Raw genomic sequence first — 24,050 nt, 5'->3', positions numbered from 1 at the left:
CCTTATATATGAACAAAGTTTTCAAATATGCCATTCATTGAAGGTGCGCCTTATATTCCGGTGCGCCTTATAGTGCGGAAAATACGGTATCTAGTGTGTGAATGTGAGTGTGAATGTTGTCTGTCTATCTGTGTTGGCCCTGCGATGAGGTGGCGACTTGTCCAGGGTGTACCCCGCCTTCCGCCCGTCACATATGAACTTGAAGTGCCATCCCATGGAATTGTCCAAAATGTCCTGGTATCCTGGAGCATTCAAAGTTCCTTTCACTGGAACTAAGGGGCCAAGCCCAACTCCTGAAAAACAACCCCACGCCATAATTCCTCCTCCACCAAATTTCACACTCGGCGCAATGCAGTCCGAAATGTAGCGTTCTCCCAGGAACCTTCAAACCCAGACTCGTCCATCAGATAACCAGATGGAAAAGCGTGATTCATCAGTCCAGAGAACGTGTCTCCACTGCTCTAGAGTCCAGTGGCGATGTGTTTTACACTAGTGGTCCCCAATCTTGTGTTGTTGTTTTTTTGTCATAAAGAAATACAATCATGTGTGCTTACGGACTGTATCCCTGCAGACTGTATTGATCTGTATTGATACATAATGTAGGAACCAGAAATATTGATAACAGAAAGAAACAAACCTTTTGTGCGAATGACTGTGAATGAGGGAGGTTTTTTGGGTTGGTGCACTAATTGTAAGTGTATCTTGTGTTTTTTATGTTGATTTAATTAAAAAAAAAGAAGAAAAAAAACAATTATTTGCATTTGTATTTTATTTTTTTCTTGTGCGACCCGGTACCAATCAATACACGGACCGGCACCGGGCCACGGCCCGGTGGTTGGGGACCACTGCTTTACACCACTGCATCCAACACTTTGCATTGGACTTGGTGATGTATGGCTTAGATGCAGCTGCTCGGCCATGGAAACCCATTTCATAAAGCTCTCTGCGTACTGTATGTGGGCTAATTGGAAGGTCGCATGAAGTTTGGAGCGCTGTATCAACTGACTGTGCAGAAAGTCTTTGCACTATGCGCTTCAGCATCCGCTGACCCCGCTCTGTCAGTTTACATGGCCTACCACTTGGTGGGTGACTTGCTGTTCCCAAACTCTTCACTTTTCTTATAATAAAGTTCACTTTGGAATATTTAGGAGTGAGGAAATTTCACGACAGTTCCATGCTGGAAATCACTGAGAGCGGCCCGTTCTTTCACAAATGTTTGTAGAAACAGTCTCCATGCCTAAGTACTTGATTTTATACACCGGGCCAAGTGATTAGGGCACCTGATTCTCATCATTTGGATGGGTGGTCAAATACTTTTGTCAATATAGTATATATATATATACATATGTATATATATATATATATATATATATATATATATATATATATATATATATATATATATATATATATATATATAAATATATAATGATGCTATATAACTTTGCAAATTTCGTGCTCTATTTTACAGACTGTTGATTCACTCACCACATAATTGTTTCACCATGAAAAGTTCCACTTGCCAAAAAGCTCAAGGTGATAAGTACTTTTAAGGAAAGATGTGTAGGGGTTCCCCACAGGTGATTATGTTCTTGTAAGGAACAAGGGGCAAACAAATAATTTCAGCTGCATTGTCTTTGGATGTATAAAAAACTGTGACAAAAATCTCTCTCATCAAATTCATTCAGAATGTTTCTTCTGTCTCCGAACAATCTTCTTTCTGGTCTTTGTGGTCTTTTATCATCATGTAGGTAGTACACAAGGCCGTTCAAACTGCTTTATAGATGCATACAATTAAAAGAAGGCACATCAAGTCATAAATGAAAATAAAATACCGTATTTTTCGGACTATAAGTCACGGTTTTTTTTCATAGTTTGGCCAGGGGTGCGACTTGTACTCAGGAGCGACTTATGTGTGAAATTATTAACACATTACCGTAAAATATCAAATAATATTATTTAGCTCATTCACGTAAGAGACTAGACGTATAAGATTTCATCGTTTTTGTCAAGACCCGACTAGGACTCTGGACACAGATGCAGGATTACTGAAAACAGTTGTTTATTCTCAGAAGGGGAGGGGTCCAAAACGGGAGAAACAAAACAGGCTATCAAAACAGATCTAACCTGACTACTAAACTAACAAAAATATTAACAACTCAAAACGCTCCGACTATGGAGGGAAAAGGGGCTAAAGAACAAAAACTAACAAATACAACAAAAAGCGCTCCAACGGAGGCGATGCTAAGAAGCTAATCTTACCTGACAAAAGGTTACAAACAAAGAATCTCCCGTGGATCAAAAGTACAAACAAAACGTGGCAATGGCTGAAGACAAGACTGTGGCAAGGAACGCTGGAGGTACGCACAAGACGATACGAAACACTCTGGCACAGGACAGAAGGAGGATGAGACATTTATACACATGAGGGAGGGTGACACAGGTGGGCGCAATCAGGCAATCAGGAAAGACGTCAGACCAGGGAAACAGGAGGAAGGGCAAGTGACCTGAAATGAGAGGGAGAGTCAGCATTTCAAAATAAAACAGGAAATGACAAAACATGAAACCAGACGAAACCCAGACCCGACTTCACCCAGGTGTGACATTTTTTAGCGATTAGGAGTGACAGATTGTTTGGTAAATGTATAGCATGTTCTATATATTATAGTTATTTGAATGACTCTTACCATAATATGTTACGTTAACATACCAGGCACGTTCTCAGTTGGTTATTTATGCGTCATATAACGTACACTTATTCAGCCTGTTGTTCACTATTCTTTATTTATTTTAAATAGCCTTTCAAATGTCTATTCTTGGTGTTGGGTTTTATCAAAGAAATTTCCCCAAAAAATGCGCCTTATACTCCAGTGCGACTTATATATGTTTTTTTCCTTCTGTATTATGCATTTTCGGCAGGTGCGACTTATACTCCAGAGTGACTTATACTCCGAAAAATACGGTACTCATTAACTGAATTAAATGCCAAATACTGCAGATAAAATACTTTTAGTTATATGCACAGCTATAAAGCAAAGTGTTTTCAGCATCATTTATTATGTACTGTGATGCCTACAGTATTTCTCTTTAAAGGGGTCGTATTGGTATGTTTTTTTCTTCATTTAGAACCATTCCTTCTGGTCTACATGACATGTACTGTTGGTGCTTTGGGCAATTGTTGCAAAGATTTTGTTTTCCAGACTATCTTCAAGCCGCTTTCTAAACGTTTCTTTAGGATGTGCGGTTTTGTGGCCAAGCCCCCTCCGACTGCGTCTCCATCTTGTTAGTTGTGTTGTAGTTTTTAGCGCTTTAATATGGAGTCTAGTGACAGAACTATACACTACTTTTTTATTAGAAATGGCGACAGCGAAGGATGGATGTGCTTGTACAAGCCAGTCTGCCCTATGACAAGTGGATAGAGAAAAATAAGGAATTTAGTGACCTCAGGTTTGGACTTCCATCCATCCATCCATTTTCTACCGCTTGTCCCTTTCGGGGTCGCGGGGGGTGCTGCATTCGGGCGGAAGGCGGGGTACACCCTGGACAAGTCGCCACCTCATCGCAGAGCCAACACAGATAGACAGACAACATTCACACTCACATTCACACACTAGGGCCAATTTAGTTTTGCCAATCAACTTATCCCCAGGTATATGTCTTTGGACATCAACTGAATAAAAATGGCAGACTCACGCAAAGCTCTTTGTGTAAACCTCTACCTTATAGGTAGATATCCGCCGCAGCAACTAAGGAAAAATAATCGTTTGGAGCAAGTTTAGAAGAAGGCAAAATTGTTTATAAATATCTCCGCCATGCCTCTATAGTTTGATTTCACATTTTCATGACAAATTCACAAAAATAGCTACCAAAAGGTAAGAAAAGTTGGTTTTGCATAATACAACCCCTTTAGGTTAAACAAACATCTGAAATAGGTTTAACTTATTAAGTCTTTAAAGAGTACTTATTATGCAAAACCAACTTTTCTTACCTATTGGTACCTGTTTTTGTGTATTTAGGATCTACATTAGTCCCTAAAATTTCCAAAACAATATTGCCTAGCTTCATACTTCCTCCAAACGAGCCATTTGGAATTTGCTCTGTCCTGTGATGTTGTCTGACCCAGGACGTCAGCAAATATCTCCAAATATGGTAGAAATGTACCTGATGATCTTTGCGCAAGTCCGCCATTGTAATCAGTAAGATACTGTAGTTGTTTTTGTCTATCATCTTGTTGTGGGGCAGACTGGCTGGTACATGCACATGCATCCTTTGCCATAGCCATTTCTAATACAAAGTAGCGTATAGTTCGAATTTATATCTGTCAGTGTACTCGATATGGAAGCGCTAAAAACTACAACATCGATGATGGGGAGAAGACACAGTCGAAGTGGAGGCACGTAAATAAGACCGCACACAAACTGGCGCATCCTGAAGAGACGGTCAAAAACCGTCTTGAAAATAGTCTGTAAAACATAATCTATGCAACATTTTGACCAAAGCACCACAATTACATGTTATGTAGACCAGTGTTTTTCAACCACTGTTCCGCGGCACACTAGTGTGCCGTGAAATACAGTCTGGTGTGCCGTGGGGGATTATGTAATTTCACCTAGCTGGGTTAAAAGTATTTTTTGCAAACCAGTAGTTATAATCCGCAAATAATGTACCGTTGTTGAGTGTCTGAGCTGTCTAGAGCTCGGCAGAGTAACCGTGTAATACTCTTCCATATCAGTAGGTGGCAGCAAGTAGCTTAATGCTTCGTAGATGTCGGGAACGACGACGATGGTTTGTCGTGATCCCAATATGCAGACGACAGCGGGAGGCAGTATGCAGGTAAAAATAAACAAAAGGCGAGTGCCACTAAGAAAAGGCATTGAAGCTTAGGGAAGGCTATGCAAAACGAAACTAAAAACTAAACTGGCTGCAACATAAGCAAAAACAGAATGCTGGACGACAGCAAAGACTTACAGCGTGTGGAGCAGAGACGACGTCCACAATGTACATCCGAACATGACAAGACAATCAACAATGTCCCCACAAAGAAGGATAGCGTCCGCACAACTTCAATATTCTTGATTGCTAAAACAAAGCAGGTGTGGGAAATATTGCTCAAAGGAAGACATGAAACTGCTACAGGAAAATACCAACAAAAGAGGAAAACGACACTAAAATAGGAGCACAAGACAAGAACTAAAACACTACACGCAGGAAAACAGCAAAAAACTCAAAATAAGTCACGGCGTGATGTGACAGGTCGTGACAGCACACCTACTTGAGACAAGAGCTATATTAATGCATGGTTGGTTATGGTTTAAAGTCATATCCAACAATTGCGACAACTACTTTTTACTGTCAATATCGACTGCTGAGTTTCATTTGTTAATGTTGTCTGCTGGTGGTGTGCCTCCAGATGTTTTCAATAAAAAAATTGTGCATTGGCTCAAAAAAGGTTGAAGACTACAAGGAAGTGTTTTAAATGTAGAAAGATAATCATAATATGACCCTTTGAGTCTTAAATTTTACCCGATTTATCTCTAGTCTCCATTCAAAAAATGAGATGATTCAATTCAAGACTAGGACAAGTCTGAGATTATTTGACTCCGTGTCTGAGAAAGCCATTTCAGTGAATCCTGTTTTACAAATGTGGTTTTAGTCCAAAACTAGCTTAATCCCTGTGCGAGAACGCAGGCCTTTGAGTGACTTTGCAATAATAGAGTATTAACACATTTTCTCCCCATATGTGCAGTGCTTGAAAGCAGATGACATCGCCAGCGCAGTCACATTTGTCCTCAGTGCCCCACCTCATGTCCAGGTATGTCAGCTACTTTGTCTGTTTTAGAATATAAATAATGTCTTTTATTGGATTTGTGTTTGGCACCCTCAGATTGGAGATATTCAGATGAGGCCGGTTGAGCAGGTGTCCTAGCAGTGCAAGGAGGAAAGCTGCAGGAGGAGCCCGCCTATGTCAGCAGCCACGGCGACTCGTTAGCGACCTCTGCTTGGCGCGGGAGGGAAGGGGCGGGGTTAATACATCTGCATGCGGGAGGGGAGGCAGGACGACCGTTGCTCAAATGGAGGTGAGGAAATGAAGGTGGTGGACTTTGTAGACCACAGTGAAAATACTACTGAACGCCAGTTTGTTCATCTCAGTCACACACTGAGCTGACTCCCAACGTTTGGCAGGAGCGTTAAATCAGATGGTGCTGTCATCTTTATGACCTTGACTTCAGAGGGAAGCTACTGACTGCAAAGTTTCTTTATTTTTCCATAGGTCATATGGCGTATCTCGTTTCAACTTTAAAGGATTTCTTGTCTAACTCGTTATCATTTTACCTGCTCTCATAAACAATAATACCATGGGTGTCCAAATTTTTCCCACCGAGGGCCACTACAGAAAATTTAAGTATTTAGGAAGATGTTTTGATACATTTTGTACATTAAAGATCAGAATCAGAAATACTTTATTAGATGCTAAAATGATCCAATGTAGGTCTATATATGCTAAGGCAGGGGTCACCAACCTTTTTGAAACCCAGAGCTACTTCTTGGGTAGTGATTAATGCGAAGGGCTACCAGTTTGACACACACTTAAATAAATTGCCAGAAATAGCCAATTTGCTCAATTTACCTTTAACTCTATGTTATTATTAATAATTAATGATATTTACACTTAATTGAACGGTTTAAAAGAGGAGAAAACACGAAAAAAATGACAATTAAATTTTGAAACATAGTTTATCTTCAATTTCGACTCTTTAAAATTCAAAATTCAACCGAAAAAAAGAAGAGGAAAACTAGCTAATTCGAATCTTTTTGAAAAAATTAAAAAAATAATTTATGGAACATCATTAGTAATTGTTCCTGATTAAGATTAATTTTAGAATTTTGATGACATGTTTTAAATAGGTTAAAATCCAATCTACACTTTGTTAGAATATATAACAAATTGGACCAAGCTATATTTCTAACAGAGAAATCATTATTTCTTGTAGATTTTCCAGAACAAAAATTTTAAAATAAATTCAAAAGACTTTGAAATAAGATTTAAATTTGATTCTACAGATTTTCTAGATTTGCAAGAATAATTGTTTTGAATTTTAATCATAATAAGTTTGAAGAAATATTTCACAAATATTCTTTGTTAAAAAAACAGAAGCTAAAATTAAGAATTAAATTTAAAAATTCCGTCAGTCTACCCCAGGGCAGCTGTGGCTACGAAAGTAGCTTACCACCACCAGGTGTGAATGAATGATGGGTTTTTAACATGTAAAGCGACTTTGGGTACTTAGAAAAGCGCTATATAAATCCCAGGTATTATTATTATTATTATTATAAAATGTATTTATTATTCTTTACAATAAAAAAATGAATTTACTTGAACAATGATTTAAATTGTCAGGAAAGAAGAGGAAGGAATTTAAAAGGTAAAAATGTATATGTGTTTAAAAATCCTAAAATCATTTTTTCTCTAAAATTGTCTTTCTCAAAGTTATAAGAAGCAAAGTAAAAAAATGTATGAATTTATTTAAACAAGTGAAGACCAAGTCTTTAAAATATTTTCTTGGATTTTCAAATTCTATTTGAGTTTTGTCTCTCTTAGAATTAAAAATGTCCGACAAAGTGAGACCAGCTTGCTAGTAAATAAATAACATTTAAAAAATAGAGGCAGCTCACTGGTAAGTGCTGCTATTTGAGCTATTTTTAGAACAGGCCAGCGGGCTACTCATCTGGTCCTTACGGGCTACCTGGTGCCCGCGGGCACCGCGTTGGTGACCCCTGTGCTAAGGTATCTGAACAAAACATCCTAGCTTTGTTATATAGGTAAAAAGGCAAATGAGTGTAATAGCTAATAAATATCAATAATGATAATTGAGTTTTACCTACAGCCGTCCCTCGTTTATAGCTGTAAATTGGCCGCGACAAACTGGAAGTATGGGAAGCATTAATTATAAATTAAATATTTTCATAGCTAGAGCATAAAAAAACTAAATGTTTCTCAACATTATGGGAAAGTAGGAAATGGATGGAGAGCCCTCTAGATGTAAAACATAACACCCTTTAGTCACCTTTACACTCCTTTAATGCAATATGGTAATGCTGGCTGAGGCTGAGCCAATCAGTGGCCACGATACTGAACAGCGCGCTCTGATTGGTTTGATCTTCTCTAGTGGCCAATTCTACTGTAGTATTGATATTTGTCGTTAATTCAGCCATGTTTATGCTTGAAAATGCCTAATGCAGGACAAAAAATTGTAGAATGGGCTTAAATTATCCCCAAAAAATCTGCGATCTGGTGAAGCCGCAATATTTGTTATGAGGGACAAAAGAACAATTAAAAAAATACACAAATGCCCCCGTGGCCTCAATTTGGACACCCCTACCATAGACGTTGTTTTTTTCCACTTCATATAACTACTTAACATTTTCCAAGGCTTGCCGCATTTACTTACAATACAAATATACTCTCTTGACTTTGAATTGAAATCCACTTTTAATCCATGTGAGCAGCCGGCAAAAAATGAAATACAATACTAACTACTGTATTTTTTGCGCATGTGAAATTTCTATCCTCCAAATTTTTGGGTCGTGTAATTTCAATCCAGCACTTTGAATTCATTCAATTCCCAGTGGTTACTTGAAGGCAAGACAAATATTTAATCTATGTATTTAATGAAAGAGCAAAATAACGAATACGTCACATCTATTGCCTGCCTAGATGTAAAGTAGAGCGTGTGGATGTAGGACTTAACAAGCGTTGTACTTTGCACAGTATAAAGTAAACCTGTCACATGTGGAATAGGTTTTATTACACTTTACATCACACAATACGCGAGCAGCATGACCTGTGTGTTCCTGACGTTATCGTTTTAATCAACAAGGCCCTGTTGCATTATTGTATTTGACCTAATAAAGAAGTCACATACACTGAATTTGTCCAGTTTTTATTATATATGTATGTGTGTATCACAGTATAAACGTTCTGCTTTATAGTTTTGATTTCGTCATTTTACATGGTATCAGTATTACATTTAAATGCAATAGTTAAAAACAAATACATGATAAGTGCAGTTACAAATATGCCCAAAAGATGGCACTGTTGTTCACAAAGCAAGTTGTTGAAAGGATGACAGTTCAATTCTGAGGGGTCTTCCAGAAAGCAGGTTAAGGGAAAACTGAGTTTGTAAAACCTTAGACGAGGGAAATGTAGATTTTTTTTCCCGGTTACCATGGTAACATTCTGTTCATCATTGTAAATGGAAACAATCTTGCCAGCAATAGCTGGCATTCTAGATTAATCTAATTTTAAGAAGTATAACTCAGATTATAGTACATTTTTATCATAAGCAAACCAGATAAAAAGTGTATTAGCCAATCAATTACATTTACTTAGCATTTTGCATTGACTTTACAAATATAATTAAACCAGGAGCAATTATCAGCTGCCTCCATGTGTGATTTTACAAGTGGGATTGCACCAAAACAAAAATGAGATTTTATTCCATATTTCTCAATTTTTGTACCTGTTGGCTAAGAAAATATGATTACACATTAAATAAATCAACTGCTGCTCTGACTGTCAGTAATTATTCCTCACTTCAGTGCAATAAGATTTCACTATATTACTTTTCTTTCTTTTAAGAAAAGGTGTTCATATACCCACCATAAACATGCATTAACACTTTCTGACAGCCTTTTCTATCCCTGGTTCATAGAATCAGCGCTCCACTGATCATAACTTATTATTATGGTCTTAACTCAGAGTCAACATACTCAGGATTGATATAACTCACTCAGATCAGATGTTTTGGAACCCAAACTCAGAGTTTCCCATCTTAGGGTAAATTAACTGGGACTTAAACTCAGTTTGTTGAACGTGCTAGTCATGGAACACCCCCCTCAGCTCTTCACCTGTAGTGTGTCCACACCACAGATATTTGTATACTGTTTTATGAATGCCATTAAAGTTAACTAATAGCAATAAATTATGGGCTCACAGATAGTGTTGCTTTCTGCATGGCAGAAATGCTGCAACGGTTTTTGTTTGTGATGAAAGCACTGCTAAGTGACCATTACAGCTGCACAGAGCAAAAAGACACCTCTTTAGTTCCCCCAGTTTGGTGGCTTGTCTTGCAGGCGGATGGAGGCACTTATGACAGACACAGCTGGATATCTGTCACCTCCTCCCCTTTCAAAATACGGAGTTTTGGATGTTTGCGACAGGGAATATGGTGTGATGGACAGCTTTAGTTTCTGTGGGAGGAAAAGAAAAGCAAATGTAATGACATGAACCTTGAGCAAGGCACACCATGGAGTTACTTTTTTGTATTAATAAAGTATGCTGATTTTTACAGACATGATCAGAGTCACGAGTAAGCTGGAGCCTATCCCAGCTGACTTTGGGTGAGAAATGGAGTAAACGTTGGACTAGGTCACCTGCCATTTGCAGGGCACTAATATATATATATGTGTGTGTGTGTGTGTGTGTGTGTGTGTGTGTGTGTGTGTGTGTGTGTGTGTGTGTGTGTGTGTGTGTGTGTGTGTGTGTGTGTGTGTGTGTGTGTGTGTGTGTGTGTGTGTGTGTGTGTGTGTGTGTGTGTGTGTGTGTGTGTGTGTGTGTACAGTCGTGGTCTAAGGTTTACATACACTTGTAAAGAACATAATGTCATGGCTGTCTTGAGTTTCCAATCATTTCTACAACTCTTGTTTTTTGTGATAGAGTGATTGGAGCACATACTTGTTGGTCACAAAAAACATTCATGAAGTTTGGTTCTTTTATGAATTTATTATGGGTCTACTGAAAATGTGACCAAATCTGCTGGGTCAAAAGTATACATACAGAAATGTTAATATTCGGTTACATGTCCCTTGGCAAGTTTCACTGCAAAAGGGTGCTTTTGGTAGCCATCCAAAAGCTTCTGGTTGAATTTTTGACCACTCCTCCTGACAAAATTGGTGCAATTCAGCTAAGTTTGTTGGTTTTCTGACATGGACTTGTTTCTTCAACATTGTCCACACGTTTAAGTCAGGACTTTGGGAAGGCCATTCTAAAACCTTAATTCTAGCCTGATTTAGCCATTCCTTTACCACTTTTGACGTGTGTTTGGGGTCATTGTCCTGTTGGAACACCCAACTGCGCCCAAGACCCAACCTCCTGGCTGATGATTTTAGGTTGTCCTGAAGAATTTGGAGGTAATCCTCCTTTTTCATTGTCCCAGTTACTCTCTGTAAAGCACCAGTTCAATTGGCAGCAAAACAGACCCAGAGCATAATACTACCTCCACCATGCTTGACGGTAGGATTGGTGTTCCTGGGATTAAAGGCCTCACCTTTTTTCCTCCAAACATATTGCTGGGTATTGTGACCGAACAGCTAAATTGTTGTTTCATCTGACCACAGAACTTTCCTCCAGAAGGTCTTATCTTTGTCCATGTGATGTCAGATGAAACAAAAATTGAGCTGTTTGGCCACAATACCCAGCAATATGGTTGGAGGAGAAAAGGTGAGGCCTTTAATCCCAGGAACACCAATCCTACAGTCAAGCATGGTGGTGGTAGTACAATGACCACAAACACAAATCGAAAGTGGTAAAGGAATGGCTAAATCAGGCTCGATTTAAGGTTTTAGAATGGCCTTCTCAAAGTCCTGACTTAAAAATGTGGACAATGCTGAAGAAACAAGTCCATGTCAGAAAACATACAAATTTAGCTGAACTGCACCAATTTTGTCAAGAGGAGTGGTCAAAAATTCAACCAGAAGCTTGTGGATGGCTACCAAAAGCGCCTTATTGCAGTGAAACTTGCCAAGGGACATGTAACCAAATATTAACATTGCTGTATGTATACTTTTGACCCAGCAGATTTGCTCACATTTTCAGTAGACCCATAATAAATTCATAAAAGAAACAAACTTCATGAATGTTTTTTGTGACAAACAAGTATGTGCTCCAATCACTCTATCACAAAAAAATAAGAGTTGTAGAAATGATTGGAAACTCAAGACAGCCATAACATTATGTTCTTTACAAGTGTATGTAAACTTTTGACCACGATTGTATTCTCTGTGTTTTTTCCTGACCTCACGTATATTTCACTCTACCCCGGTATTGAACACTGTATAACGGATAAACCACAGAAACCTCGACTATATATATATATATATATATATATATATATATATATATATATATATATATATATATATATATATATATATATATATATATATATATATATATATATATACATGTACAGTATATATATATATATATATATATATATATATATATATATATATATATATATATATATATATATATATATATATATATATGTGTGTATATATGTGTGTATATATATATATATATATATATATATATATATATATAGTCACACACATATTATATATATATATATATGTATGTATATATGTGTGTGTGTATATATATATATATATATATATATATATATATATATATATATATATATATATATATATATATGTATGTATATATGTGTGTATATATATATATATATATATATATATATATATATACACACATATATACATACATATATATATATATATATATATATATATATATATATATATATATATATATATATATATACACACACACATATATACATACATATATATATATATATAATATGTGTGTGACTATATATATATATATATATATATATATATATATATATACACACATATATACACACATATATATATATATATATATATATATATATATATATATATATATATATATATATATATATATATATATATATATATATATATATATATATATATATATATATATATATATATATATATACATACACATATTTATATTACATTATTTCTGGGTGAAAGAGCGTACTGTAGATTTATTTGTCCTTTACCTGCACGAAGGATCCAGGTAGAATCCACAATGTGTGAACGCTGGCCAAAGGGATCCAAATGATGGAGCCCATGGCAACCACCCAGCCAACACTTTGGGCCCAAGGTGGGAAAACATAATTTTCATAGCGAGCAGGTTTAAACTGAGTGATGGAGAAAATCAGGATCACCTGCCGTAAAAAGAAGCATGTTTACTTTAGTTGTGGTTCACAAAAGGTCCAACAAACATTTGACCCACCAAGATGAGGAGAGGAGCGATTATTTGCCAACACACTCTGAAGAAAATGTTTGCTTTTTTGCCAGTCATCTCTTCCAAATTGTCAGAAAGTCGCCTCACGCCTGAACATAGGAACAAAATTATGAACAAACATAACAACAAACGTATTACCAACATTCCAACAAACATGTTACAAACATACCAACAGAAATATTAAGAAGCATACCAAAACACTATCAGCAAACAAAAACAAATCAATGAACATAGGAACAAACATACAAAACAAAAATAATGACAATCACACCAAGAAACGATCAACAAACATAAAAGCAGGCATATCAACAACCAAACAACTAGCAAACATATAAACAAACAAATCAGCAAGCATACCAACAAACAATTACCAAACATATCAACAAATATATGAACAAACAATAAACAAACATACCAACGCGCAATCAATCATATCAAAAACCATATTAACAAACATATTAACAAATAATTAACAAACAGACTAATAAAAAATATGAATCAACAAATGATTAACAAACACACCAACACACAATCAAACATATCAAAAACATATCAACAAATAATTAACAAATAACAAACATATCAACACACAATCAAACATATCAATAAACATGTTGACAAAAAATACCAACAAAAAAATCAACAAATAACAATCAACAAACATACCAACAAAACACAGTAACACACAATAAAAAATATCAAAAACCATGTCACAAACATACCAACAAAAAAATCAAAGAACATACTGTATCAACAAATAATCAACAGTCAACAAACATACCAACAAAAAAATCAAAGAACATACTGTATCAACAAATAATCAACAGTCAACAAACATACCAACAAAAAAATCAAAGAACATACTGTATCAACAAATAATCAACTGTCAACAAACATACCAACAAAAAAATCAACAAACATTCCAAAAAAGATATTAACAAACAGCTGGCTCCAGGAATAAATCCTGCTTGGGTTACTAATGAGCAGGCACTTTGTGTCTGACAGCTTGCTTCACGTTTATCAGGAGAGTGCAGGCGTGGAAAAAGTTAGGGTTTGTTCAAGAAAACCTGCCAGCAAGCAGGTTAGGTTCATGGAATCAGTTACCCTGAATTTCCCTCATGTCAGACTTCACACACTCTGAGTCTTCAGTAAAGCAGGTGGGGATTCAAGAAAGCAGCTTTAGGGAAAATAGTACAGTATGTGAAGCCTGACATGAGGGAAATCCAGGGTTTTCTGTTCTAAAAAGACAGATACGTCAAACTGAGAGTAAGTTGATATCATTATACAGTATATCGTGATAGTCCTTTTTTTTTTTCAAATCCCTGATTTCAGATATTTGATATTAATTGGATGGATTATTTAGTTGTGTATTATTGTAAACTTCAATAAATATACATGTATATAGATAATAAACATTTAATATAAAATCTCCAGCACCCCCCGCGACCCCAAAAGGGACAAGCGGTAGGAAATGGATGGATGGATATTAATTGAATGGATTATTTAGTTGTTTATTATTGTAAACTTAAACAAATATACATGTATATAGATAATAAACATTTAATATAAAATCTCCAGCACCCCCCGCGACCTCGAAAGGGAATAACGGTAGAAAATAGATGGATGGATATAATTATGTTAAATTCTGATTAAATATTAAATATAATTAAATATTTATAACAACAATATTTTATTTACCTTGATTTTAAAGATTGAATCTCTCCTGAATTATTGTTTTGATTAAAACTTTTTGGGGGGGGTATTTAATTTCATCCTAAATATAACTATAAACAATTTTTTTTTTTTTTTCAAGAAGCATATATCAGATTTTAGTACATAATTATTATAAGCAAATTGGTCTTACACAAAGTTCTTGGTATGGAAAAAAACATATCTATATATGTTTATATATTTGAAGGTATATATGCATATATGTTTATATATTTGAAGGTGTATATATGCATATATGTTTATATATTTGTATGTATATATGTATATATTTGTATATGAATATATGTACATACATATATATATATGTGTATATATTTGTATATGAATATATGTATGTGTGTGTGTGTATATGTGTGTTTATATATATATATATATATATATATATATATATATATATATATATATATATATATATATATATATATATATATATATATATATATATATGTATGTGTATATATATATGTATGTGTATATATATATGTATGTGTATATATATATATATATATATATATATATATATATATATATATATATATATATATATATATGTATGTGTATATATATATATGTATGTGTATATATATATGTATGTGTATATATATATATATATATATATGTTTATATATTTGAAGGTGTATATATGCATATATGTTTATATATTTGTATGTATATATGTATATATTTGTATATGAATATATGTACATACATATATATATATGTGTATATATTTGTATATGAATATATGTATGTGTGTGTGTGTATATGTGTGTTTATATATATATATATATATATATATATATATATATATATGTATGTGTATATATATATGTATGTGTATATATATATATATATATATATATATAAATATATATATATATATATGTATGTGTATATATATATATATATATGTATGTGTATATATATATATATATATATATATATATATATATATATATATATATATATATATATATATATATATATATATATATATATATATATATATATATATATATATATATATATATATATATATATATATATATATACTGTATATGTGTGTGTGTGTGTAGCCACTCAAGGATGTGTACTTTGCATTTATAATTGAAACATTTAACAACATGTATTATTATCAGCTGCCTCCATGTGTGTTTTACCAATGGGATTGCACTTAAATTAAAATGAGATTTAATTACATGTCATTTTTCAACTTTTTCACCTGTGGGCTATTAAAGGCCTACTGAAACCCACTACTACCGACCACGCAGTCTGATAGTTTATATATCAATGATGAAATCTTAACATTGCAACACATGCCAATACGGCCGGGTTAACTTCTAAAGTGCAATTTTAAATTTCCCGCTAAACTTCCGGTTGGAAACGTCTATGTATGATGACGTTTTCGCGTGACGTCAATGGTTGAAACGGAAGTATTCGGACACATTGTATCACAATACAAACAGCTCTGTTTTCATCGCAAAATTCCACAGTATTCTGGACATCTGTGTTGGTGAATCTTTTGCAATTTGTTCAATTAACAATGGAAACTGCAAAGAAGAAAGTTGTAGGTGGGATCGGTGTATTAGCGGCTGGCTACAGCAACACAACCAGGAGGAATTTGAGTTGGATAGCAGACGCGCTATCCGACGCTAGCCGCCGACCGCGTCGATGATCGGGTGAAGTCCTTCGTCGCGCCGTCAATCGCTGGTACGCAGGTGAGCACGGGTGTTGATGAGCAGATGAGGGCTGGCGTAGGTGGAGCGCTAATGTTTTTATCATAGCTCTGACGAGGTCCCGTAGCTAAGTTAGCTTCAATGGCGTCGTTAGCAACAGCATTGCTAGGCTTCGACAGGGGGCACAGCATTAACCGTGTTGTTACAGGTCCAGTGTTTGGTTCGGTGTCTCCTGATAGTAGTATTGTTGATCTTCTGTCTATCCTTCCAGTCAGGGGCTTATTTCTTTTGTTTCCATCTGCATTTAAGCACGATGCTATCACGTTAGCTCCATAGCTAAAGTGCTTCACCAATGTATTGTCGTGGAGATAAAAGTCACTGTGAATGTCCATTTCGCGTTCTCGACTCTCATTTTCAAGAGGATATAGTATCCGAGGTGGTTTAAAATACAAATCCGTGATCCACAATAGAAAAAGGAGAAAGTGTGGAATCCAATGAGCCAGCTTGTACCTAAGTTACGGTCAGAGCGAAAAAAGATACATCCTGCACTGCACTCTAGTCCTTCACTCTCACGTTCCTCATCCACAAATCTTTCATCCTGGCTCAAATTAATGGGGAAATCGTCGCTTTCTCGGTCCGAATCGCTCTAGCTGCATTGAAAACAATGGGGAAATGTTAGGAGCCCTTCAACTGTTGACGTCACGCTACTTCCGGTACAGGCAAGGCTTTTTTTATCAGCGACCAAAAGTTGCAACTTTATCGTCGATGTTCTCTACTAAATCCTTTCAGCAAAAATATGGCAATATCGCGAAATGATCAAGTAAGACACATAGAATGGATCTGCTATCCCCGTTTAAATAAAAAAAAATTCATTTCAGTAGGCCTTTAAGAAAATATGATTAAACATTAAATCAATGAACCTCTGCAATCCAACGTATGTATTACCTCTGGCAGTAATTGTAACCTTATTAATATTACAGTAGCAATGGCCTTTTTTGTCCATAGATGCTGCGGTGTATCGTAGAATCAGCGCTCCATAGATTGAGGCTTTTTTTTTTTAATGTCGTCTTAACTCAGAGTTAACATACTCATGATTGATTGAAATAACTCCGATTAGTTCTGGAGCTCAACACTCAGAGTTTCTCATCTCAATGTTTAAATTAACTCAGATTACAGAGTCTGTTGAACTTCCTACCTGGAATACCACTGAGCAAATGTGCTTATTTTTGTTTCGTGCAAGCGTTTGCACTCACCATAAAGCCAGCAAATGGCGAGAACCTCAAAGAACGCCAGGAACATGATGGACACAATGGCAGTGTAATGATCCATCAGCTGGAACACATAGATCCCCGCCTGCACAGAGGACACACTTTGTCAAAGAGATAAGAAGTTACCACACATGTACCATACAGATAAGGAGGATCTTTACCTGCAGGACACATGGAATCCCAAGAAGACACGCCACCACGCAGACTGCAAGAACAAAGAGCTCCTTCCTCTTGAAGAACCTGATCAGTCGTCGATCATATTCGTCCATCAGACTGGTTACCATCACTTCAACCATCGCAAACTGAGGTTAAAAAACATAGATCAATGATAAGTAGCATGCATGTTCTTTCTTGCCCAGTATTGATTGATTGGTTACCTCACTGTCTATTCCAAGACAAAGTAGCATTAAGAAGAACAGCACAGCCCAGAGTTGAGGCAATGGCATGCTGGCAAAGGCTTGGGGGTAGACAATATAAACTAGTCCAGGACCTACATGACACACATTTAGAACATTTAGGAAACTTTCCATGTTTGTACACTACAGTGCACCTGGAAAGTATTGACAGCGCTTCACTTTTTTTCCCACATTTTATGTTACAGCCTTAATCCAAAATGGCATAAATTCATTTTGACCTCAAAATTCTACAGACAGTACCCCATTGTGACAATGTGAGAAGTTGTTTTTTTTCATTTAGAAAATGTATTCAAAATAAAAAAAATCACATGTACATAAGTATTCACAGCCAGAATATTATTGTACAGTATGTCACGATCCCACATGACAATTTGGACTTTGTTCAATATGTGTTTGGCTTCATTTCCTGTCATGGTGCTCTTTTGTCAGTATTTCCAGTTTGGTCTCTGCGTTTACTTTCTGTTCCTTGTCCTGCCAGCACACCTGTTCCTCAATGTTAATTAGTTCTGTTTGGTTCCACCTGGCTCCCTCCTTCAGTGCTGGTTCATTATCTTCCGTATGCTAAATGTTCTGTTACTTTCTGAGTCCCTGCGAGACCTTTGTTACTTTTCTTCTGCCTGGCACCAAATAAAGGGACCTCCTGCTTGCACTTTGCCTACCTTCTCTGCATCCTGGGATCACACGGATTTGTCACACAGTAGTTTAACTTTGGTGGGGTTTGTTTTTTTTCCACACACCTACCTTCATTTTGGCTCATGCATTATAATATCACAATGTGATTATCTGTAAAGATGTTGTTACTGGACTCACCATCTACAGCCAACTGGGCCACAGGAATGTCTTGCAGATAAGACATGTACCCAAACGCTGAGAAAATGACAAAGCCTGCCAGGATACTAGTGAGGGAGTTGACAATGGCTATAACCAGCGTGTCCCTGCAGGGTGGAGAGGAGACATGGTTTTACTCTCCATGCAGGGTGTGAGGACCGTGAGTGGGCCTTTTTTTAATACTTAATAACGTTGTTGTTGAAAGAATTATAGCTGGCCATGGACATGAGGAAACCAAACCCTATTCCGATGGAGTTGAAGATCTGGGCTGCGGCATTCACCCAAACCTGCGTGCAAAACCTTTTATTTATTTATTTGTTCACACAATATAAACAGTACAAAAGGTAAAACACTGTAAAAAAACAAAAACATAGAGACAAGAAATGAGTAATAAGAAATAAGTCAGGTGAGAAAAGAAACCCAAGAAGGCTTTTGCAAGGTTCTCACCTAAAGCAGTAAATTAACAAACACAATTAAACATAGTATATATAAAAAAATAATATAACAAGTAATATACCTTGTGTGGATTGCGTCTAGGTATGTGTGTGTGTGTTTGTGTGTGTGTGGTTGTGTGTGTGTGTGTGTGAGGAAGTATAGGGCTACATTATAAGGTAGGGACAGACGGAGAATGTTGATTCATCAGGCTGGCCCTTAATCTATGTTTCAAGTTAGTGAGTGAAGATGAGGAGTTTGCAATACATAGGTGACTATTCCAGAGTAAAGGACCTCTGTGTTTGATGGAAAACTGGCTAAGAGTGATACGGCCAAAGATAAGACGGAGATTATCAGTTTGTCTAGTATAATGATAATGAACTTGCGAATTGGTCTTAAAATAATCTTTGAAAAGTGTAGGAAGTGTGTACATTTATAGATAAAAGAAGAGGACTGAACTGTGTTGATATCATAAATAGATAGTACATTTAGTTTCCTAAACAGAGGAGCAGACGGAGACAAATAGTTAGAGGAGGTAGCTATTCTCAGAAATGTATTTTGCATAATGGATAAGTTGTGTAAATTTGATGGATATGTACTAGCCCAGACAATATTGCAATAGATGAGACATGGATAAAATAAACTGTAATAAAGAGTTAAGAAGCGTGCCTGATGAACCAAACTAGAGATGTCCGATAATGGCTTTTTTGCCGATATCCGATATTCCGATATTGTCCAACTCTTAATTGCCGATTCCGATATCAACCGATACCGATATATACAGTCGTGGAATTAACACATTATTATGCCTAATTTTGTTGTGATGCCCCGCTGGATGTATTAAACAATGTAACAAGGTTTTCCAAAATAAGTCAACTCAAGTTATGGAAAAAAATGCCAACATGGCACTGCCATATTTATTATTGAAGCCACAAAGTGCATTATTTTTTTTAACATGCCTCAAAACAGCATCTTGGAATTTGGGACATGCTCTCCCTGAGAGAGCATGAGGAGGTTGAGGTGGGCGGGGTTGGGGGGGAGGGGTTGAGGTGGGAGGCTAGGGGGTAGCGGGGGTGTATATTGTAGTGAAGAGTTAGTGCTGCAAGGGGTTCTGGGTATTTGTTCTGTTGTGTTTATGTTGTGTTGCAGTGCGGATGTTCTCCTGAAATGTGTTTGTCATTCTTGTTTGGTGTGGGTTCACAGTGTGGCGCATATTTGTAACAGTGTTAAAGTTGTTTATACGGCAACCCTCAGTGTGACCTGTATGGCTGTTGACCAAGTATGCTTTGCATTCACTTGTGTGTGTGAAAAGCCGTAGATATTATGTGACTGGGCCGGCCCGCAAAGGAAGTGCCTTTAAGGTTTATTGGCGCTCTGTACTTCTCCCTACGTCCGTGTACACAGCGCAGTTTTAAAAAGTCATAAATTTTACTTTTTGAAGCCGATTCCGATAATTTCCGGTATTACATTTTAAAGCATTTATCGGCCGATAATATCGGACTGCCGATATTATCGGCCGACATCCCTAAACCAAACCCCTGATTCTTCTAAAGATACCAAGAGATCTTTACACTTTGTTGGTTACTGAACCTATGTGTTCTGTCCATGACAATTTTTCATCCACTAGGATGAATTTGGTAGATGAAACTTGACTAATTTCGATTCCTCCAATAGAAATCTTAGCACTCTGTTTACAGTATGTTTTGTGTTGGCTTGCAAATACAATAAAGTTGGATTTTTTTTAACATTTAGTGATAGCCTATTAACCAGAGGTGTGGACTCGAGTCACATGACTTGGACTCGAGTCAGACTCGAGTCATGAATTTGATGACTTTGGACTCGACTTGACAAAATGTAAAGAGACTTGCAACTCGACTTAGACTTTAACATCAATGACTTGTGACTTCACTTGGACTTGAGCCTTTTGACTTGACATGACTTGCTACTTTCCCCAAAACCCAAAGATTAAAGAGTTATTTGGGAGCGCGCCGCTCCGTATTTTTCCTGTTCTTCGTCTGTGTCTATCAGCGTGTTGTTCCTGTCAGCTGGTGTGCTCTCAGTACAACAGCCAATCAAATTAGATCTACGCTATTTTCATCCCACAGCTCTCATCCAATCAAATTGCAGGACAACCAATGAAGAAGAATGGTCAAACAATGCGGCAGTGAGAAACAATTATGCCAAAGTTAATTTCGTTCGGGTATTAAAACTACGACTCGGTCAACAAAAAACGAATAGCCCTATGCAAATCATGCAGTTGGAATATTATAGACGGAGACGTAACAACTTCCAACTTCGTTCGACATTTGAAGATGCACAAAGAAGGGTAAGTTTTGAATGTAAGCTAACGTTTATTGGCTAAGTAACGTGACTTTTATTTGCTGTGTAGTTAAATCAGTGAGGCTGTAAACTCACTGCTAACGTTATAACCATAGACATCTTATAAGGGTACGCAGCATCGCGCGCTACTGCCTACAGGCGCAGACGAGACGCGGGGCCGCCATCTTGGAGTGGTGATCCGCCCCACTAGTGCAATTCATTTGGCAGGAGCAATGAACTGTCAGCGCATTTAATTCATTTTACCTCACTGAATACCACTGATTTTCACGCGCTTTTTTGTTATATGTGTAGCTATGATAAAGGACACATGTTTTGGCGTGTTTTATTATTCATAGTTTGCTTAACAGTAATATAATATTCTTATACGCTATAAGTGACCAGACGTCCGAGATCAAAACTGGGAATATAATCCAAGAGAAAGGGGAAAAAACGGTCAGCTATTTTTAAATTGAAGAAATAATATGATTAGGTTATATATACATGCGTATATCCTACATAAACAATGTATGAATACATTAGATATCTATATATCTTATAGACTGTATCTCTGTTGCTGCAGCAGCAGAGAGTTTATTCTGTCTTGACACTTTGTATTGATATTTTGTATTACATTCTTCCCTTAAATGATCATGTTTACAGTCATTGTTTTATATGTATTTTTTATGTATGTCGCTTTGGATAAAAGCGTCTGCCAAATACTTCAACATAAACATATATAAACACCTGTAAGTCTTTATATCAGCTAAAACCACCAATCTGTTTCACTGGATTCAGAATAAAACCAAATTCTGTCTTACCCAACAATGTTAGTATTTGAATATTGTTACTTGAAGACTTATTCCTGGTTACAATTATACTGTTAAGAAAGTATTGTGTTATATTTTGCCTAAAATGAGAATGCATCATAATCAGTGGCGGCTGGTGAATTTTGTTTTAGGTGGGGCTGAAAGTTTGTAAACCAAACCCATGTAGGGGGGTCATCCTCCCCCAGAAGATTTCTTTGTGATTTTCACATACAAATATTAAAGATCTTTGCTCCTTCTCAACTCTGTGGTAATATTATTTTCATAAAATACAACCAATAGTACATTAATGTTAAATCTTACTTGTGAAAAGTAATCACCCGATTTCTATTTTCAACAGTACGCTCATTTGAGTTGGAAAACGCTGAACACCATCTTTGTTTTCTACCTGTCAACTGTCAGTTTAGGCTGCTCGCCGGCTCCTCATCACCACTTCAAGATGGCGGCCAAATTGCTCGTGTCACAGCAGCCAATGCTGCGTCTACTTATAAGATGTCTATGGTTATAACGTCATTGCAAACACGGCAATATGTTGCGTCCACTGCAGTTCGCTACCTTATTCATACTTTTTGTCAAGTGATTTTTTTTAAGCAGGGTTGCATGAGGTACCTATACTTAACGTTACGTTAGTCAATGTATCACACACAGTAACGTAACGTTAGACGGCGATCAGCAGCACCGCATATTTTAGCCACCTACAAAAACACAAACATAGTCAAATAAAGGTCAGTTAAAATGTATACTATATTAAGAATATGTGAACATATTGCATAGGGCCCTGACATCTAAAAAGTACAACTCTGTTCATTGTTTTGTTCATGTTTTTGTTATGTTTTTCATATGTACGCACACATCAACACACATACAGTATGAGATGAGATCAATGAGATAAGGTAAGAACAGGATAGAAACTGCTGTGGAACTACCGGTAGTTACAATGCAATGTGCCAAGGAAATACAATGTTAACACTTTTGTGCAAATAAGTACAGTTGCACTTGTTTTTTCAAATGTGTTTATTCTGTAAAGGAATGAGTTAAATGTTTAAAATGACTGGATAATAGTGCTATTATGAAGTGCAATGTCAGCACTATTTTTTTTCCTGCAATTTCAAATGCACTTGTTTTAATAAATGAATACAGCGTTTTAAAAGCATACACAATCTGTGTAAATATATTAGTCTGTGGTTAAAAGGACTTGAAAGGACTCGAAATTCAAAATGCAGGACTTGGGACTTGACTTGAGACTTTCCAGTCTTGACTTTGGACTTGACTCGGGACTTGCCTGTCTTGACTCGGGACTTGACTCGAGACTTGAGGGCAAAGACTTGAGACTTACTTGTGACTTGCAAAGGAATGACTTGGTCCCACCTCTGCTATTAACAAAGAAA

At 36.3% G+C, this 24,050-nt stretch overlaps 2 protein-coding genes and 1 long non-coding RNA gene across 4 annotated transcripts in view; 2 read left to right on the top strand and 1 right to left on the bottom strand.

The window, feature by feature from the left end:
- The window catches only part of dhrs11a (dehydrogenase/reductase 11a), a 91,722-nt gene extending 85,216 nt beyond the window's left edge, over positions 1–6,506 (top strand). For both annotated transcript variants that reach the window (XM_062048235.1, XM_062048236.1), the window contains exons 6-7: positions 5,747–5,812; positions 5,885–6,506. In XM_062048235.1, coding sequence (XP_061904219.1) covers positions 5,747–5,812; positions 5,885–5,926 — 108 coding nt within the window. In that variant the 3' untranslated portion in view covers positions 5,927–6,506. The remainder of the gene's footprint in view (positions 1–5,746; positions 5,813–5,884) is intronic.
- A 2,503-nt stretch (positions 6,507–9,009) lies between these two features.
- The window catches only part of si:ch211-283g2.1 (sodium- and chloride-dependent GABA transporter ine), a 30,409-nt gene continuing 15,368 nt past the window's right edge, over positions 9,010–24,050 (bottom strand). Inside the window, exons 7-14 of the mRNA XM_062048234.1 lie at positions 19,271–19,374; positions 19,070–19,194; positions 18,221–18,333; positions 18,005–18,145; positions 17,829–17,928; positions 13,157–13,257; positions 12,921–13,088; positions 9,010–10,251 (exon numbers count right to left, since the gene is read on the bottom strand). Of these exons, the coding sequence (XP_061904218.1) occupies positions 10,102–10,251; positions 12,921–13,088; positions 13,157–13,257; positions 17,829–17,928; positions 18,005–18,145; positions 18,221–18,333; positions 19,070–19,194; positions 19,271–19,374 (1,002 nt within the window). The 3' untranslated portion in view covers positions 9,010–10,101. The remainder of the gene's footprint in view (positions 10,252–12,920; positions 13,089–13,156; positions 13,258–17,828; positions 17,929–18,004; positions 18,146–18,220; positions 18,334–19,069; positions 19,195–19,270; positions 19,375–24,050) is intronic.
- LOC133650688 (uncharacterized) overlaps positions 21,429–24,050 on the top strand; it is a 6,821-nt gene continuing 4,199 nt past the window's right edge. Inside the window, exon 1 of the long non-coding RNA XR_009826273.1 lies at positions 21,429–21,845. This is a non-coding gene — a long non-coding RNA (uncharacterized LOC133650688). The remainder of the gene's footprint in view (positions 21,846–24,050) is intronic.

Source organism: Entelurus aequoreus, linkage group LG05, assembly GCF_033978785.1.
Source record: "Entelurus aequoreus isolate RoL-2023_Sb linkage group LG05, RoL_Eaeq_v1.1, whole genome shotgun sequence".
NCBI classification, from domain to species: Eukaryota; Metazoa; Chordata; class Actinopteri; order Syngnathiformes; family Syngnathidae; genus Entelurus; species Entelurus aequoreus.
Note: the sequence above shows the minus strand (reverse complement) of the source record. Positions and strands in the feature narration are given on the sequence as shown.